This window comes from Hylobates moloch, unplaced genomic scaffold, assembly GCF_009828535.3.
Source record: "Hylobates moloch isolate HMO894 unplaced genomic scaffold, HMol_V3 SCAFFOLD_19, whole genome shotgun sequence".
Lineage (NCBI taxonomy): Eukaryota > Metazoa > Chordata > Mammalia > Primates > Hylobatidae > Hylobates > Hylobates moloch.
This window is the reverse complement of record NW_026652294.1, coordinates 9,833,929-9,853,821: the sequence shown is the minus strand read 5'-3', so window position 1 is coordinate 9,853,821 and position 19,893 is coordinate 9,833,929. Positions and strand designations below refer to the sequence as shown.

Sequence of the window (19,893 nt, the reverse complement as noted above, 5' to 3'; positions counted from 1 at the left end):
GGTTTTTAACTTCCTTGCCATGGGTTCGAACTTTCTCTTTTAGCTTGGAGTAGTTTGATCTTCTGAAGCCTTCTTCTCTCAACTCGTCAAAGTCATTGTCTGTCCGGCTTTGTTCCGTTGCTGGTGAGGAGCTGCGTTCCTTTGGAGGAGGAGAGGCACTCTGATTTTCAGAGTTTCCTCTTTTTCTGCTCTGTTTTTTCCCCATCTTGGTGGTTTTATCTACCTTTGGTCTTTGATGATGGTGATGTACAGATGGGTTTTTGGTGTGGATGTCCTTTCTGTTTGTTAGTTTTCCTTCTAACAGTCAGGACCCTCAGTGCAGGTCTGTTGGAGTTTGCTGGAGGTCCACTCCGGACCCTGTTTGCCTGGGTATCAGCAGCTGAGGCCTCAGAACAGCGGATATTGTTGAAGAGCAAATGTTGCTGCTTGATCGTTCCTCTGGAAGTTTTGTCTCAGAGGAGTACCCGGTCGTGTGAGGTGTCAGTCCTCCTCTACTTGGGGGTGCCTCCCAGTTAGGCTACTTGGGGGTCAGGGACCCACTTGAAGAGGCAGTCTGCCTGTTCTCAAATCTCCAGCTGTGTGCTGGGAGAACCACTACTCTCTTCAAATCTGTCAGATGGGGACATTTAAGTCTGCAGAGGTTACTGCTGCCTTTTGTTTGTCTGTGCTCTGCCCCCAGAGGTGGAGCCTACAGAGGCAGGCGGGCATCCTTTAGGTATGGTGGGCTCCACCCAGTTCAAGCTTCCCGGCTGCTTTGTTTACCTACTCAAGCCTTGGCAATGGCGGGCACCCCTCCCCCAGCCTCGCTTCTGCTTTGCAGTTTCATCTCAGACTGCTGTGCTAGCAATGAGCGAGGCTCTGTGGGCATAGGACCCTCTGAGCCAGGTGCGAGATATAATCTCTCGGTGTGCGGTTTGTTAAGCCAATTGGAAAAGCGCAGTATTAGGGTGGGAGTGACCCGATTTACCCGGTGCTGTCTGTCACCCCTTTCTTTGACTAGGAAAGAGAATTCCCTGACCCCTTGCACTTCCTGGGTGAGGTGATGCCTCGCCCTGCTTTGGCTCATGCGTGGTGCGCTGCACCCACTGTCCTGCACCCACTGTCCGGCACTCCCCAGTGAGATGAACCCGGTACCTCAGTTGGAAATGCAGAAATCACCCGTCTTCTGCATCGCTCATGCTGGGAGCTGTAGACTGAAGCTGTTCCTATTCGGCCATCTTGCAACCTGTAAAATTTTATCTGCCAAAACATACAAAACCATTTTAATGTGTTTTCATTTCTCCACCTTATCCTTTTCTCTCCAGGCCGCTTCATCAGCCTTGAGCAGTCTGGGCCACGTGTACACAGCCATTGGAGACTACCCCAATGCACTAGCCAGTCACAAACAGTGTGTTCTTCTTGCCAAGCAATCCAAAGATGAACTTTCTGAAGCCCGAGAACTTGGCAACATGGGAGCTGTGTATATTGCCATGGGTGACTTTGAGAATGCTGTGCAGTGCCATGAGCAACATCTGAAGATAGCCAAGGACCTGGGGAACAAGCGAGAAGAGGCCCGGGCCTATAGCAACCTGGGCAGTGCTTATCACTACCGGAGGAACTTTGACAAGGCCATGTCTTACCACAACTATGTCCTGGAGCTGGCACAGGAGTTGATGGAGAAGGCTATTGAGATGCGGGCCTATGCTGGACTAGGCCATGCTGCCAGGTGCATGCAGGATTTGGAGAGAGCTAAACAATACCATGAGCAACAGCTGGGCATTGCTGAGGATCTCAAGGACCGGGCTGCAGAGGGGCGAGCATCCTCCAATCTGGGTAAGAACAGGGTTGCTTCTAAGAGCCCAGGTCAAAGTCATGAGCTGGAAATAGCTGGAATAGATCACTATCTTTTATAGGAATCTGTGTGTTTATATTTAAAAGAATATCCTTATTGTGTGTGCTCTTTTCTTTTCCTTTTCTTTTTGAGACAGGGTCTTCGTCTGTCACTGAGGATGGAGTACACAGGCCAAGGATGGTGTGGCACAGCCACACCTCACTGCAGTGATCTTCCCACCTCAGCCTCCCGAGTAGCTGAGATGACAGGCACACGCCACTACACCTGGCTATTTTTTACATTTTTTTGTAGAGACAGGCGTCTTCTTATGTTGCCCAGGCTGGTCTCGAACTCCTGGGGTTAAGCAGTCCTCCCACCTCGGCCTTCCAAAGTGCTACAATTACAGGCATAAGCCACCGTGCCTGGCCTTTTTCTTTAGATATATTTCCTTGGAGCCTGCCTTCTCTAAATCACACAATTCTTTCTGTCATCATAGTGCTGTAAGGATTAGAATTCTGAAATACTGGAAAAACAAAACATCCCAACCTTTTAATGTGTAGAGAGAGAAGAGCAACCAGATTTATCTAATTAGAGAGAAGAGGCATGAAATGATGATACAGGCTATGTTTGGTTTAAATGAAAGAGAAGCTGCTAAGCAGTCATCAATAGATGAGAACGTGAAAGGATTTTTGCTTACAGGGATTTCTTTACTTGGTGAATTAACCCCACAGGAAATGCATTTTTTCCTCAAAATTATGTGTATCCAAAGAATAATATTGATAGTTTTAATGTAAATGCAAAATTATTTTTGTGAAAGATCTATGTAAAGATGATAGATTCACATTCACTGTTTTGATAGTACTTGGTTACAATTAAAACATTTATAATTTGGGGGAATTTATATATAGTGGTAAGAGACAAGTAATTGGTAACTGGCAATTTTTTAGAAGATATTATTTTATCCCTGTATTCAAACAGATATGGGTACATAATGAATGGAAGGTGTGTTTGGAAGTATGAGCTAAACTTATCCCTGTGCCTGGAACCACATAGTTTGTTCTTTGCCCATAGGGATTCAGGACGAGGAGAGGACAAAGAGAAGGTGACCTTATTGCTATGCTTATCAGATATGAGTAGCAGCAGAGTGTAAAACTTAGCCACCTTCCTTCCCTCCCTCCCTTCCTTCCTTCCTCTTTCTTCCTTCTTAACTTTCTTCCTTCCCCTCCCTCCCTCCCTCCCTCCTTCCCTCCATTCCTCCCTTCCTTCTTCCTTTCCTGTCCTGTCCTGTCCTTTTTCCTGTCCTCTTTCCTTTCCTCTTTCCCCTCCCCTCCCCTCCCCTCCACTCCGCTCCCCTCCCCTCTCCTCTCCTCTCCTCTCTCCTCTCCTCTCTTCTCCTCTCCTTTCCTTCCTTTTCTTTCTTTCTTGAGACAGGTTCTCCATCTGTTACCTTGGCCAGAGTACAGTGGTGCAATCATGGCTCACTGCAGCCTCAAACTCCTGGGCAAAAGTGATCCTCCCACCTCAGCCTCCTGAGTAGCTAGAACCATAGGTGCAGTGCATGCCACCTCGACCAGCTAATTTCTGTCTTTGTTTGTAGAATCATGGTCTCACTATGTTGCCCAAGCTGGTCTGAAACTCTTGGGCTCAAGCAACCTGCCCATGGTGGGCGTCAGCCCCCATGCCCAGCTAATTTTCATTTGTTGTTTTGTTGTTGCAGTGAGGCCCTGTTATGTTCCTCAGGCTAGTCTCGAACTCCTGGCCTCAAACGATCCTCCCACCTTGGCCTCCAGAGTGTTGGGATGATAGGCATGAGCCACTGCACTTGGTGATTCTTTTTTTTTTATAATACAAGCATTTACAGATACAAAATTTTCTCTAAACACTGCTTGACCTGCATCCCACAATTTTTTGTGTATTATGTTCACTTTCATTGAGTTTTTAAAATCTTCTGAGTTGATTTGTGATTTCTCTTTGACTCATGAAGTGTTTAATATAAAAATATTTGGGGTTTTTCCCTGACAGAAAATCAGCAGTGATCTCCTCATGGCTGAGTTGAAAGATTTTTGACATTTCTAAATTTCTCTAATCAGTATCAGTAGTTGACATGCTCTGCTAATTTTTCTGTGAAATTCTCTTCTCTCTAGGTTTCTGTGAAACACCACTGTCCTGATTTTCTTCCTGGCTGCTCCTTCTGTATCTTCTGCATTGGCTTTTCATGCTCCCTTCAAAAAATAAACAATTTTTTAAAGTTACAAAAGTGGCACTTAGTTTTGTAAAAAATTCTTACTATATAAAAATGTATAAAATAGAAAAAGGAGGCTCACCCCCTCACATTAATATCGTCCCTTGTCCCACTCCTCAGAGTCAACTACTGTTAATAATTTGGTTATAATCTTTCCAGACCTTTTTTTACTATATACATAAACACATGTCAGTGCAATCATATATGTAAATATATACATGTGTGTATAGATTGTGTTCCCTTTTCAAATCTTGGATTGTAACATACATACTTTTCTGAAGCTGCCTTTTTTACTCTGCCTCCTCTCCTAGGCTTCCCTCTATCTCATTATTCAGATATCCTACATTATTTTAATGGCTCCTTTCCATTGTATTACCACTTGTTAAATGTGGGAATTGTCATATTTTGTTCCTTGATTCTTTTCTGTTATTTCTTTGTATATGTCCTTTTATCATTTTTACCCCCAACCTTTTAAAAAAAATTTCTGTGGGTACATAGTAGGTATATATATTTGTGGGGTACATGAGATATTTTGATACAGGCATGCAATGTGAAATAATCATATCATGGAGAATGGGGTATCCATCCCACAAGCATTTATTCTTTGTGTTACAAACAATCCAATTACACTTTTTAGTTATTTTCAAATGTACAATTAAGTTTCCATTGACTATAGTTATCCTGTTGTGCTATCAAATAGTAGGTCTTCTTCATCCTTTCTATCTTTTGGTACCCATTAGCCATTCCCACCTCTCCCTGCAGTGCCCCCACTACCCTTCCCAGCCTCTGGTAACCATCCTTCTATTATTTATGTCCATGACTCAATTGTTTTGATTTTTAGATCCCACAAATAAGTGAGAACATGCAATGTTTGTCTGACTGTGCTTGGCTTATTTCACTTGACATAACGACCATCAATATTGTTGCAAATGACAGGATCTCATTCTTTTTCTATGGCTGAATAGTACTCCATTGTGTATATGCACCACATTTTCTTCATCTGTTCATCCGTTGATGGACACTTCATTGCTTCCAAAGCTTAGCTATTGTGAACAATGCTGCAAAAAATGGAAATAGAGATATCTCTTCGACATACTGATTTCCTTTCTTGTGGGTATATACCAAGCAGTGGGATTGCTGAATCATACGGTAGCTCTATTTTTTTTTTTTTTTTTTGAGACAGAGTCTCACTTTGTCACCCAGGCTGGAATGCAGTGGCATGATCTCAGCTCACTGCAACCTCTGCCTCCTGGGTTCAAGTGATTTTCCTGCCTTAGCCTCCTGGGTAGCTGAGACTACAGGCTCATGCCACCACGCCCAGCTAATTTTTGTGTTTTTTAGTAGAGATGGGGTTTCACCATATTGGCCAGGCTGGTATCGAACTCCTGACCTCGTGATCCGCCTGCCTCGGCCTCCCAGAGTGCTGGGATTACAGGCATAGCCACCACGCCCGGCCAGTAGCTCTATTTTTAGTTTTTTTTTTTTTTATTAACCTCCAAACTGTTGTCCATAGTGGTTGTACTAATTTACATTCCCATCAACAGTGTGCTATAGGGTTCCCTTTTCTCCACATCCTTGCCAGCATTTGTTATTGCCTGTCCTTTGGATATAAGCCACTTTAGCTGGAGTGAGATGATATCTCATTGTAGTTTTGGTTTGCGTTTCTGTGGTGATCAGATCTTATGCCTGTTTGCCATTTATGTGTCTTCTTTTGAGAAATGTCTATTCAAATCTTTTTCCCATTTTTCAATCAGATTATTAGATTTTTTTCCTGTAGAGTTGTTTGAGTGCCTTATATATTCTGGTTATTAATCCCTTGTCAGATGGGTAGTTTGCAAATATTTTCTCCCATTCTGTGGGTTGTCTCTTCACTTTGTTGACGGTATCCTTTGCTGTTCAAAAACTTTTTAACTTGATATGATCCCACTTGTCCATTTTTGCTTTTGTTGCCTGTGCTCATGGGGTATTGCTCAAGAAATTTTGGCCAGACCAATATCCTGGAGATTTTCTCCAATGTTTTCTTATAGTACTTTCATAGTTCGAGGTCATAGATTTAAAGTCTTTAACCAATTTTGATGTGATTTTTAGATATGGCAAGAGATAGGGGTCTAGTTTCATTCTTCTGCATATGGATATCCAGTTTTCCCAGCACCATTTATTGAAGAGACTGTCTTTTCCCAGTGTATGTTCTTGGCACCTTTGTCAAAAATGAGTTCACTCTTGGTGTGTGGATTTGTTTCTGGGTTCTCTATTCTGTTCCATTGGTCTATGTGTCTGTTTTTATACCATTACATGCTGCTTTGGTTACTATAGCTTTGTAGTATAATTTGAAATCAGGTAATGTGATTCTTCCAGTTTTCTTATTTTTCCTTAGGACAGCTTTGGCTATTCTGGGTCTTTTGTGGTTTCCTGTAAATTTTAGGATTTTTTTTCTATTTCTGTGAAGAATGTCATTGGTATTTTGATACGGATTGCATTGAATCTATAGATTGCTTTGGGTAGTATGGACATTTTAAAAATAATGATTCTTCCAATCCATGAATGTGGAACATTTTTCCAGTTTTTGGTGTCCTCCTCAGTTTCTTTCATGATGAGTGTTTTGTAGTTTTCATTATAGAGATAGTTCACTTCTTTGGTTAATTCCTAGGCATTTAATTTTACATATGGCTATTGTAAATGAGATTACTTTCTTATTTCTTTTTTAGATTATTAACTGTTGGCATATAGAAATGCTGCTGATTTTTGTATGTTGATTTTGTATCCTGCAACTTTGTGGACTTTATCAGTTGTAGTGGTTTTTTTTGATGGAGTCTTTAGATTTTTCCAAGTATGATATCATGTCATCTGCAAACAAGGATGATTTGATTTCTTCCACTTTAGTTTGGATGTCCTAAATTTCTTTCTCTTGTCTGACTGCTCTAGCTAGGACCTGCAGTACTATGTTGACTAACAGTGGTGAAAGTGGGCATCCTTGTCGTGCTCCAGATACTAGAGGAAAGGCTTTCAGATTCTCCCCATTTAAGTATGATACTAGCTGTGGATCTCTTGTATATGGCTTTTATTGTGTTGAAGTATATTCCTTCTATATCCCATTTTTTTGAGCATTTTTATGAAGAGATGTTGAACTTTATCAAATGCTTTTTCAGCATCAATTGAAATGGCCTTCATTCTGTTGATATGATATATCACATTGATTGATTTGTATTTATTGAACCATCCTTGCATCTTTATGATAAATCCCACTAGGTCATGATGAATAATCTTTCTAATATATTGTTGAATTTGGTTTGCTAGTATTTTGTTGAGGATTTTGGTATAAACATTTATCAGGGATATCGGCCTGTAGTTTGATGTGTCTTTGGTTTTCGTATCAGGGTAATACTGGCCTCATAGAATGAATTTGGAAGTATTCTCTTCTCTGTTTCTTGGAACAGTTTGAGTAGGATTGGTATTAGTTCCTCTTTAAATGTTTGTTAGAATTCATCAGTGAAGCCATCGGGTCCTGGGCTTTTCTTTACTGGGAGACTTTATTACAGCTTTAATCTCATTACCTGTTGTCAGTCTGTTCAGGTTTTGGATTTCTTCATGGCTCAATCTTGGTAGGTTGTATGTGTCTAGGAATTTGTCCATTTCATCTAGATTTTCCAACTTAATTGGTGTATAGTTGCTCCTAGTAACCACTAATGATCCTTTGGATTTCTGCAGTATCAGCTGTAATGTCTCATTTTTCATTTCTGATTTTATTTATTTGTATCTTCTCTCTTTTTTTCTTAGTATGGCTAAAGGTTTGTCAATTTTGTTTAACTTTTCAAATAACCAACTTTTATTTCATTTATCTTTTGTATTTTCTTAATTTCAAATTAATTTTCTTTCTGCTCTGATCTTTATTTTTTTTCCTCTACTAATTTTGGGTTTGGTTTGCTGTCGCTTTCTAGTCCTTTAAGACGCATCATTAGATTGTTTATTTGAAGTTTTTCTTCCTTTTTGAGGTAGGCACTTATAGCTATAAATTTAATACTGCTTTTGCTGCATCCCATAGGTTTTGTACTCCCAACCTTTGACAACTGCTCCAGTATACAGTGTTTCCAACTCTATATTCACCAGCTCTGACTTCTTTCCTGCCTGAGCATCACTTTCACATTTCCAACTGCCTAGTAGATATTCCATCTCATTTTGATGTTGATCAGTTAAAGTTAGTGAGCCCATATGTGAAACATCCTTTTTTCTAGGTTAACTCCTAGCTTTCTTAATTCCCTTGAGAGTCCCACTCCTCTTGCCATCTGCCTTAGTGTCTTATTCCTGTATAACACATTACCATAAACTTAGTGGTTTAAAACAACACAAATTTATTCTCTTACAGCTCTGGAGGTCAGGAGTCTAAAATCAGCTTCGCTGGGCTAAAGTCAAGATATTGACAGTGCTAGTTCCTTTTTCAGAGTCCTGAGGAGAATGTATTTCTATGCCCCTGTCAGCTGCCATCTTCCTCCTTCAGGATACATCACTCCAGTCTCTACTTTTGTCATCACATCACCTTCTCTTCTGACCCTGACTTGCGTTTCTTCCAATAAAGACTGTTATGATTACACCAGGCCCACCCGGATGGTCTAGGATAATTTCCCTTTCTCAAGATTCTTAACTTGCAAAGTCCCTTTTGCCATGTAAGATAACATTCACAGGTTCTGGAGATTAGGACATAGACACCTTGCAGGGGATGTCATTATTCAGCCTGCCATACCATCCTGACTTAGAACTCTGAAGTCATCATTTGATTTATTTTCTTGTTTTTCAGTTGACTCCCAACCTAACAGTTGCCAAATAAATTTTCTCATGAAGATTCTTTTTTTTATTATTGCCCCATCCTAGCTGCCCAGTCTGTTGCATCAACCTACTAGTTGAGTTTTCCTTATCGCCATTCCCTTCTTCCCATGTCTCTTCCATCTCACACATCAGTATTAGACTGATCTTCCTAAAGCTGTACTCAAGTCATTCATTGCCACATATTGTATGCCACATTATAGTTAGAGTCCTCACCCTAAATGAAGGCTGTCGTGATTACAGACATGTCTGATTTTCCATTTTTAAATTCCTCTACTTCTCTGTATATACCCTTTACCTAAAACTGAGGTGTTCCATTTTCACTAATCTCACCACATTGGCCATGTTTTCCTGCTTCAATAACATTTCCTTAAGCTTTCTTCCACGTATAATTCCTGTATTCCTGTCTTGCTTGTCTAAACTTCACCCATCTTTTTAGGATTATCCCAAATACCATTCACTACTTGAAGCCTCTCTTAGTAACAATATAACTTCTTTAGTCTGAGCCCTAATAACACTTTTAAAATTCTCTTCTTCTTCTATTTATATTTGACCATAAATTATAGGTAGTTGTATACTTGTATAGTTACCTCTGCTGAATTGAAGTTCATTGGGACTATGAACTATGTTCTACTCTGTGGTTTCCATATCAGTGAGTATAACTCCTTACACAAAAATATTGGTGTGGTTAGATTGAATGAGTTAAAGCTTATATCAAGATGTTGTGCCACAGTGATTGGAGTAATTGGAAGATGGTCATGCCTTTGGAAAGAAATAGAAAAGCTAAAAGGGGCAACTAGTTAGGGAAAGCACATGATGTGTTTGATTCTGTATACTCCTGGTACGTATTTCTTTCACTTAATGGAATGTGAGCACATAGAACTGGAAACAAATGTTAAGATAACATCATCCTAATAACATCTATGAGATACATAGGAAAGCCAGCCAGGGAGACTGAATCAGGCTCACAGAGGGTCGGGGGAATCCAGGGAGAGCTCAGGGAGAAGAGAACTTCCACGATGTAGATGATGTAACATTTATATGAAAGAGGCCAAGGAAAATGAGATTTGAGTCACTAAGAAGGTTTTTGGACAATAGAAGCTTCCTGTGCACATGTAAAGGTGAAGTGGGTAGAACTTGTGGAGATGGAGAAAAAGAAAGAAGATAGAGATGACAAGAAGTCTTTGTTCTTTGGTGGTCAGCATGTACTAATATTTATTATTCACCTTTTATTTGTTTTATAATAAAATAATTAAAAATGATTTAAAGTCTTTAGATTTCTTATGAACAATAAAGTGTAGCCTAGCTATTTTCTATGCCTGTTCTCCTTGTGAAAATAATGTTAATATAAATTTTGGCTTAGAAAATGGCCATCTTCCAGGCGTGGTGGCTCACGCCTGTAATCACAGCACTTTCGGAGGCCAAGGTGGGTGGATCACAAGGTCAGGAGGTCGAGACCATCCTGGCTAACACGGTGAAACCCTGTCTGTACTAAAAATACAAAAAAAAAAAAATTAGCCGGGCGTGGCGGCGTGCGCCTGTAGTCCCAGCTACTCGGAGTCTGAGGCAGGAGAATGGCGTGAACCCGGGAGGCGGAGCTTGCAGTGAGCCGAGATCGCACCACTGCACTCCAGCCTGGGCGACAGAGCAAGACTCCATCTCAAAAAAAAAAAAAGAAAAGAAAAGAAAAAAAAACGGCCATCTTTTCTTTTATGTTCAAAACAACTGTAGTTGCATAACAATGATTCTATAGCCTCTGGTTTTTTGGTGGCCATCCTTCTCATTCTAATTTAGGCAGTTTGGAGTCAAACCTCAGATGTGCTGCAGAGTAGTTTACTAGACTGAAGGCTCAGTTAAAGTCCTCTCACACTGAAAGCCATGAATCTTATTTACTGGGAAACCAGGCAGGATTACCTCTCGTCTCACTTTAGGATGAACTGCAGTTAGGAAAGTCAGTAGGCAGACAATGAGAATCATGACTCGGTTTCTCTTCTCTCTCTCTCTGATGAAGGTGACTTAGTATACACCTGCAACAGGTACAAAGGTGAGTACATTTCAGGAGCCACTTCCCACACACATCAGTTTCAGGCCTGATCGCCTCTAGTATTGGGTCAAATACGAGAGGTAGAAGGTGCTTCCCACCAAGGCCTGAGGTCAGATACCTAATAATTCATATATGGAAAACAATCAGTTTAAAAACAACTGTCTCTTTTTAGTCAGAAAAACATTTTATATCTAGAAAGTAACTTATTTGGGAAGAAAAGGGAAACAAGACTAGTGTTAGTTCATTTGTTCACCTGTTCATTCATTCTTTTGATCAACAAATATTTGTTGAACATTAGTTATGTGGTAGATACTGTGGTATCTTTTAAGGAATAAAATCGACATATTAGTGTCTCCTACCCCCATAGAGCTTATGGTTTTTCATTCAACAAGTGATTATTGAAACCTACTCAGTATCACATGTTTATATTTATTTTCATATTTAATTCTTCTCAAAACCTATGAGGTTGAGAATACTATTGATTTTACATATGAGAAAAATCAAGGTCCATGTAAGTTTAAAAAAAAAACAACTGAGTTTTTTTTTTTTTAATTCCTTGAGTTTCTGGATACCCAAAGCATAAAAGGTTCATTAAGATCTCATAAAATGATGCTTGGCCTCTTTTTCTCCTGTTTTCAAACCATCCTGGGAGTCACGTGTTGGAGTAAAAGTTTGGTAGCAATTGTGGTGGTTATGTATTATTCCTCTTATTTACAGTGCAGCAAAATGATAGTCACCAGAAATGGTGACTCTCAGCTGTTCTAAGTCAAGGGTTTAAGAAATATTACCTAAATTACTTTTATAAAATCATATTTGAACATTAAAATCTGGTAATCTGAATCAGAAAATTCTGGATTCCCAAGTCAGGTGGAATAATGTTACATATTATCTATATAATACACATACATATCATACCTTAGCTATATTTTATTCCTAGAGTTTATGAATGAAATCATTACTGTGAACACACACGAAACCTAGTATCCTAAATAAATAAAAATTTTTAAAAAATTACTTTTGTAGGAGAAAAATTTTTCTATAATATAGCAATAACTCTCTTTAATGTTTTTTACATTTTAATTGTTATACATTGGATTGTCTTGCTGTGGAAATCTATGGAAACCTGATGATATTTTATGGAATCTTTCTATGGAAAGAGGCCTAGCTTTATAGGTAAAATGTTTCTAATTATAGGTAGTCAGTACACTAACCAGATGTTTTCCTTTGGGATTCTCAGAATGATATATGGGGTCATATTCTAAATAACCTCTTAATATGTCAAAAGGTCTTTGAGACCTCACATAGAAGTGTATCCATGATATTTGTGTTTTATAGTACTTATTTGTTCTCACAGTAGCCCTAGGAGGTAAACCATTATTATTCTATTTTAGTGATGACGATTCAGAGATTTGTGACTCACCTGAGATTATAGAGTATGAGGGAGAGCCAGGATAAGACTTCAGTTCTTGGATTGCATGTCCACAGATCTTTCCACAAGAGAACATCCCCATTGTGGATCTGAGTGGGAGCCATGCTGGGATTACCTGGGCTAGGGCTAAAGGCCAAAGATGCTCCTTCTCCCTTCTTCCATCCACAAGAAGATGAAAAAGAAGAAGCACCACTAGAAGAGTTATGGGCCACCCGGAAGCAGTGGTCCCTGTTCATGCCCAGGGAGAAGACAGCAAGCATTCCTAGAGGAATATATGCACCACCAGGAGGGAGCGGCCCTTTCTCCTCTTTTCCTAGAGAAGCTATTGTCTATTGATTACTTGCACTGAGCTAGGCACTTTGCAAACATTATTTCATTTAATTCTCACTGCAAAGCTTTGTGGTAGGCATAAAAGTAAACGTACTGGCCCAAATTCATACAGTTTATAAGCAGCAGAGGCAGGATCCAAATTCAGGTCTTCATGTTGTCTTTTGCTACAGCCTGCGGGCCCCCTCTGAGCCCCACACATTTATTGACCAGTTAGTTCTTCTACTTGAGAGGCATAGACAAGACTACACAAATTGTCAAAGTCTAATAATGCCCTTGATATAGGAAGCCAAACTGCATGCCTCAGCTTTTCATCTAAAGCAGTTCCTATTAAGGGCCATGAAAAGGGAAAATATAAATGTAAAAAATTGAGATGTCACAGGCCCTGAAACAGATTTTTCTAGGCATCTGAAAGAAAGGAACAGGAATGTCCTATCCCCATGTAAAAGGAGAAAAGAGAAATGGAGAGTATCAACCAAAGCAGGAGATTTTTCTGACCAAGCACCAGAGGCCTCACAGAAAATGATTCACACCCTCATTAAGGTTATGACATGCACATCCTGTGCTGTGCCCCACACCTATCAGTGCCTAATACATATTAATAATATTTATTCTCTCCTTTAGTTCAAGATTTGTCACCCAGCTTGTCTAGACATTGCTATTTAAAAGGAGCTGTGATTTGCTTACAGATACAGTGCATCTGTAAACATGTGAGCAGAGGAAGACGGGGCAGTAAATCTTGGTCAGAGCTGCACTTTGGACTGTTGCAAGAGAGGCTGCAAAACTGTTGCTGGAATAATGAAGTAGATGCTTGCTGCCAGGTCCCAGAGTTGTGTCTCCAGCAGGCAGAGTCTAGCAGTAAATTAGCTTATGTTTCAGCTTGGCAGTTGGCACTTGGTTCATTTGTAGATGCTAATTGTAATCTGATGTTATCAGCAGCAGGTAATTGAAATGGGCTTGATGAATTACTTAATTTCTTTTAATAGCTGAGTCTTCAAGAACTGAATAAAGAAGATAAGGTGATCAGGAGGAAAACACAACAGCTCTATCTTTCTAATTAGTGCTTGGAGGTTTTTTCTTCTTTACACAAATGATTATGAACATATGAAGTTGAATAGGTTTATGAGTCAAAAACCCCCATGGGGACTTTTCCCATTAGGCAGCCCAGTTCTGAGCATTGATAACACTTCTGTTAGGACTTCAGAAAGGAATATTTGAGTGATACTTTGGAGAATATTTATTTCTAAACACAATTTTGTTTTCCTAGACCTAGGTGGGCACTACTTCCTGGGGGTACTGCCACTTTGGTGCTAACCCTACCTTCAGCTGTTCTTTGGCCATGTTCTGTGAGCAGTGCTGCCTGGCACTATGCAGTGAACCTGGGAGCCTTGCAATGGTGTTAGTCATTGGCTCCTGAACCCACACCTGGCACTGGCACCTCCCACACCTGCCTGTCCCTAAATTTTTCCATCTGCAACAGCTCCTGTGTAGCCCTTTGCTTTGCCAGCAATGGTGAGTGCAGATGTGACCCTGGGTTCTGCCATCTGTGCTGAACACTGCACACTGGACCTATGCCATGTGACTGCACTGAGCTTTGGGGTCTTTCTTCTGGAATCATTTGGCTCTGCTTTTAGTCTTATATTCATTCCTTAAGGAATCCATCTGTTTTGGGGTGACTTTAGAGGAATTTGCTTTTGAATGATTTTTTTGAGAAAATCATATTAACAGCAGAAAATATAGAGCATCAGAATCAGATCTTTTAGGTAGACATTTGAAGGTGATTTAACAAACGATTATTCAGACACCTCTGTGGTTCTCCTTCATGGATTCTATTTGAAGATAATACTTAGAGGTGAAGATTCCAAGTTTCTAAGCCACCAACATGATTGTGGCAGTAAATGTCTTTGATGATAAAAGGAAGTATGTTTCATAGGCTCTGGTAATGTTCTGCTTCTTGATCTGAGTGGTAGGGTTACATAGCTGTCCTCAACTTTATGAAAATTTGTTGAGCTCTATGCTTATGATTTTATACCTTCCTGACAATATTTTATACTCTATTTAAAGGCTTAATTTTAAAAACACATTGCACTCTGGGGCAGAGTAGGATTGTAATCATATGCCTTTCTTTTTTCTTTTTCCTTTTTAACTTTTAATTGACAAAGTATATATATTTATGGGATACGATGTGATATTTGATATATGTATACCTTGCAGAAAGATTAAATCAAGGCGGTTAACATTCATCAGCTCACCTACTTACCATTTTTTTGCTGGTGAGAACATTTAAAATCTACTCTTTTAGCAATTTTGAAATATACATTATTAACTACAGTCACCATGCTGTGCAACAGATCACTAAAATTTATTCCTCTTGTCTAACTGGAAATTTGCACCCTTTGATGAACATCTCCCTTCTCTGCATCCCCCACCTCCCACTGCCAGCCTCCAGTAACCACCATTCTATTGTTTGCTTCTGTTGTTATCATAGGAGATGATAGCTCCATGTGTGTTATTGCCCCTGAAGACCATCTGGTGGGACAAAATATGGAGGTGGAAGCCAATGATATTGATGATTCTGACCCTGCATTGGCCTAGGCTAATGTGTGTGTTCATGTCTTAAGTTTTTAACAAGTATAACAAGTTTTTAGATTTCACATATATCACATAGTATTTGTCTTTCTGTGCCCGCCTAATTTCATTTAGAATAGCATTCCCTAGGTTCATCCATATTATCTTAAATGACAAAATTTTTTGTTTTGAAAATTGTTTAGTATTTCGTTGTGTATATATACCACATTTTTTTATCCACTCATCCATGATGGACACTTAGGTTGATTCTGTATCTTGTTTATTGTGAATAATGCTTCAGTGAACATGGAAGTGCAGATATCTCCTCCACATACTGATCCCATTCATGCCTGTGGTTTTCACCATGGTGCACCAACTTTCCAAACCAGATCTGACTTCCAGCTAAAACATCTACTATTGTGTTACAATTTGCTACAATATTCCATACAGCAACATGCTGTACAGGTTTGTAGCATAGGACCAATAGGCTACACCATATAGCCTAGGTGTGTAATAGGCTATATCATCTAGGTTTGTGTCAGTACACTTGATGATGTTTGTGCAATGACAAAATCACGTAACAACACGTTTCTCAGTATGTATTCCTCATTGTTAAGTGACTCATTAATTACTGTGTATGTCTTGAATGATGAAGGATGATGAGAGCTAAGAACTATGGGAAATGCTAGGACTTACAACTAGAGTCTAAAGTTCAAATAATTACCCATATCTTTCATATTTACTATGTTCATCTATTTGTGCCTTACTACTGTCATTAAGTCTAGATATCATTCTTGCTGCTTCTGACCCCAGAGACCAGGGAGACTAGTTCTGGGAGCAATGGCAATTTCTGTACATTTTATATTATACCTTGCCATTCTCATTGGTGTAAACAATACCTAAAATTCTTTAATACTCTAAAAAGCCGAAATTCGGATTTTTTCCATGGAAAGAGAATGTATATAGAATCTAGAACTAGATTTTTTTTTTTTTTTGAGACAGAGTCTCATTCTGTCTCCCAGGCTGAAGTGCAGTGACACAATCTTGGTTCATGCCATTTTCCTGCCTCAGCCTCCTGAGTAGGTGGGACTGCAGGTGCCCGCCACCGCACCCGGCTAATTTTTTGTATTTTTAGTAGAGATGGGGTTTCACCATGCTAGCCAGGATGGTCTTGATCTCCTGACTTTGTGATCCGCCCACCTTGGCCTCCCAAAGTGCTGGGTTTACAGGTGTGAGCCACTGCACCCAGCCTAGAACCTCATTCTTAAAGCCTTTTACATGAACCAGAAATATAATGAACTTGAGAAATAGTTAAACTAGCAGGCAGTGATTAAGTTTTATGATACCATTTTAATTTTACTCCTTACAGTTAGTAGGAAGACTGAATTGAGCAGAATTTTCTCCCTCCTTTACATGGTCCTTTGCCCTATAGCTAAATGAGAGTCTGATTAGCAGGCTAACTAAATAATATATTAACCTTTTTGGATCTTCATCCAAGAAGTTTACAAAGCATGATTAAAATGAGGTCTTTTGTGCAGGTTTGAAGAACCCTAATATTTATGACTTTTGGACAAGAAAATCACTAGGATATCACACTGTTTCTTCTTTTAAGTACATGAACTTAGTAGTCTATTCTCTGCATTTAACATCTAGTCTTGGGAAACTAATGCAGTTCCACTTTTCTAGATATTCAAATAATAGCTTCCATTGAGAATATATGAAAAGGCCTTTGTGATCTCTCCAACACACCTTTGAAGTGGCTTAGAAGTCACAATAATAATAATAAAGGAATGACACGTATTGAATGCCTCCAGTATGTGAACACTATACTTGGTGTAGCTTCTTATGCAGCGATTCATTATTTAATTTAATAATTCAGAAAGATAGGGCTTATTATTCCATTTAGAAATCAAAAACCCAAAGAACAGAGAGGTTAACTTGTCAAAGATCTCATAGTAAGTGTGTGGCAGAGCTGGAGTGTGAGCACAGAGCGGTTGGAATCAAAAGTCAGTGCTCTTTATGTTACACCACCTCTCTAAAGGAAATGGCTAAAATTATTGAGAAAAGAGATAAAGCTCTAGCATTTCTAAGTGAGTAGGACAATGTGACATTGTAACTGGAAATTGAGCATTTCTCTTTACTCACAGCTTATTTTCATCCTCATTCACTCATCCCTATTTCATAACGGCTGTACTTAAGCACACATACAGACCTAATGCAAGGTGAAAACGTGGCTGCTCATACTGTGCCACCTGAAGTCTCCCCTCTTTTCCAGCATGAAATCCACAAGAGACGCAAGTGTTTAAGACTCTTCAGCATAATTAGTAATTTCATGGTAACTTCAAAAAGTAGCTTTTTTTACTAAGAACCAGTTTCTGCATGTTGTTCCAGAAATTCTTCTTAAGGCTGTCTCTGACACAGCAGAAAATACATTTGTTGAATTAGATGAAAGCTGGAATGCAACTTTTGATTCATATTGCTGACTAAGCCTGTTCTCAACTTGACTTTCAAATAGCTCCTGAATACAGGCTCTCAGTTTTCAACAGATTTCTGAAAGTGGTCCTTTATGCCATCCTACTGAAGAGTTAAGTTACTCTGGGAGTGAATGCTTTCATTTTCTAGTAAAAATTGCATTGGTGCCATTTAAAATGTTTCCAAGAGCAATTAAAAAGTGAAGTAAATGCTTTGTTGTTATGTGCCCAACATGCTTGTAAAGCAAGCCCTCATCAGAACAGCCCCAGTGGCAAGAAAAAAAAAAAAAAAAGTAATGGATTTGTGTTCTTGAGCCAGATTGTCAGAGCTGGCCACTTATTTGAAACAATGGTTATTCTGTAATTGTGTTTCCCTGATTCAAATGGAAGGTTCCACCAATCCATTATCTAATCCCAAATAAGACAAAGACAGCTTATAACATGGCCCAGCTGTTGGAGTGCTCTAGAGGGAGATATAATATGCTCTGTGAGTCAGTAAACAGAAGGTAATGGACTAAAAGTTATCAAGCCCTTCACAACAAGGAGATCTGGAGTTTAACCAGAAATTTCAGACTGTCAACCTTGACAAAACAGATGGCATTCTCCAGTTCGTGACACCATCCAGCGAGCTGGCATGTCTGCCTTGACAACTCCTGGTACTTCTTAAATGCCTGATGGAGAAAGACATCCTCTTTGTGTCAGTTCGTCAGTGAAGAACTCACACAACTGTGCATGGGACAGAGGGAATAAGAAGCACCTATGTGCTAAATCTTTTACTAAACGTTTTCATGATCGCTGTCCCCTATGGCTTTGGTATTCTGCGTAAACATCCTATTGGACTGTTCTTTTCCCTTCTTCTTGTAGCAGAGAAATTACTGGATTTCAGTGCTGATTTCTTTCCATTTTGATTACCAAGAAGCCTGTATACAAATATTTTGCCTACAAGCCAATGTTAGGGGCTTTTACAGTGTTGTTATATAGCTAGGGTGACCTTATCATTTATCACTGGGACAGTCCCACACACCACTGGGATAGCCCCACATACCACTGGGATATAGAATCCCCCTACATGTAGCATTCTGTGAGGAACTTGAGCTTTGAGTCAGATGGCCTGGCTTTAGATCCTAACTATGCCGCTTTCTGGCTTCCTGAGCCTGGACAAGATGCTTAGCTGATTTCTGCCTCAGTTTCTTCATCCTCCCCAAATAGGGACAATTATAGCACCCATCTCATGAGATGGCTGTGAGGATTGAATGAGTTAGTATGTATAAAGCCCTTAGAACAATGACACATAATAAACACTCAAAACTGTTGTAATCATTATTATCATTGTAGTTTGTATCATGTGGAAAGAGTATATCATTTGTTCACACAAAACCAAGTGTTAAAAGAAAGGTGAAAATGCTACTGAAATACATAACATTTCTTATCCTTCACAAAATTCTGATCCCTTGAAAGTTGCAGGTGGTTATCAGGGGCTAGAAGTACATGTTGTTACTTGATGTCTTCATCTCTTGCTGACAAACTCTCCATTATGACTGGCTGACATTTTTTCTGACAAGACATTTCAAATGAAAGAGATCCATAAAATAATCCAAATCAAAACACTGACCAGGAGAAACCCACCCCGGATTCTAACTCTGCCCCCACAGTTCATTGATCTTGGAGTAAGGCAATCAGTTGTAGGTACCAACAAGGAGAGACTCAAGTGGGTGGTATATCTAACGTTTATTGGTGCCAAGATGGCTGAAGTAGGAGTTAGACATTCAAGCGGTCTAACGTGAGCTCTTACCTTTTGCATGACCCTGAACAAGTTATGTTACTTTCCTGGGCCTCAGTTTTGTGATGTGTAAAAAAGGGGAACAATAATAATATATTTGCTTCTCACAAGATCATTAGACTCAAATGAAAGTGTGATTGTGAAAATGCTTTAATGACTAGAGCCATATTAATATGACTCTAAGGAGTACCTAGAAGTTAGTGTCAGTTTTTGTTTTGTTTTTTTCCCTGTAAGGTAAAGGTAATCATGTGGCAAGAGCTTTAAGGAGATTATTTTTCTGTGATGCCACAGGAAGTGATGGAAAGTGTGGCTTCAAAGTGAGGTGACCTTGGGCTCAACTTATTTCACAGCTATGTACCTTTGCATTACTTAACCTTTCTGACCATCAGGTTCCTCCCAGCTTCACA

At 39.5% G+C, this 19,893-nt stretch overlaps 1 protein-coding gene across 4 annotated transcripts in view; it reads left to right on the top strand.

The window, feature by feature from the left end:
* Positions 1–19,893, top strand: part of TTC28 (tetratricopeptide repeat domain 28) — a 738,720-nt gene that overhangs the window by 536,505 nt on the left and 182,322 nt on the right. For all 4 annotated transcript variants that reach the window (XM_032138048.2, XM_058430991.1, XM_058430992.1 and 1 more), the window contains one exon: positions 1,305–1,812. In XM_032138048.2, coding sequence (XP_031993939.1) covers positions 1,305–1,812 — 508 coding nt within the window. The remainder of the gene's footprint in view (positions 1–1,304; positions 1,813–19,893) is intronic.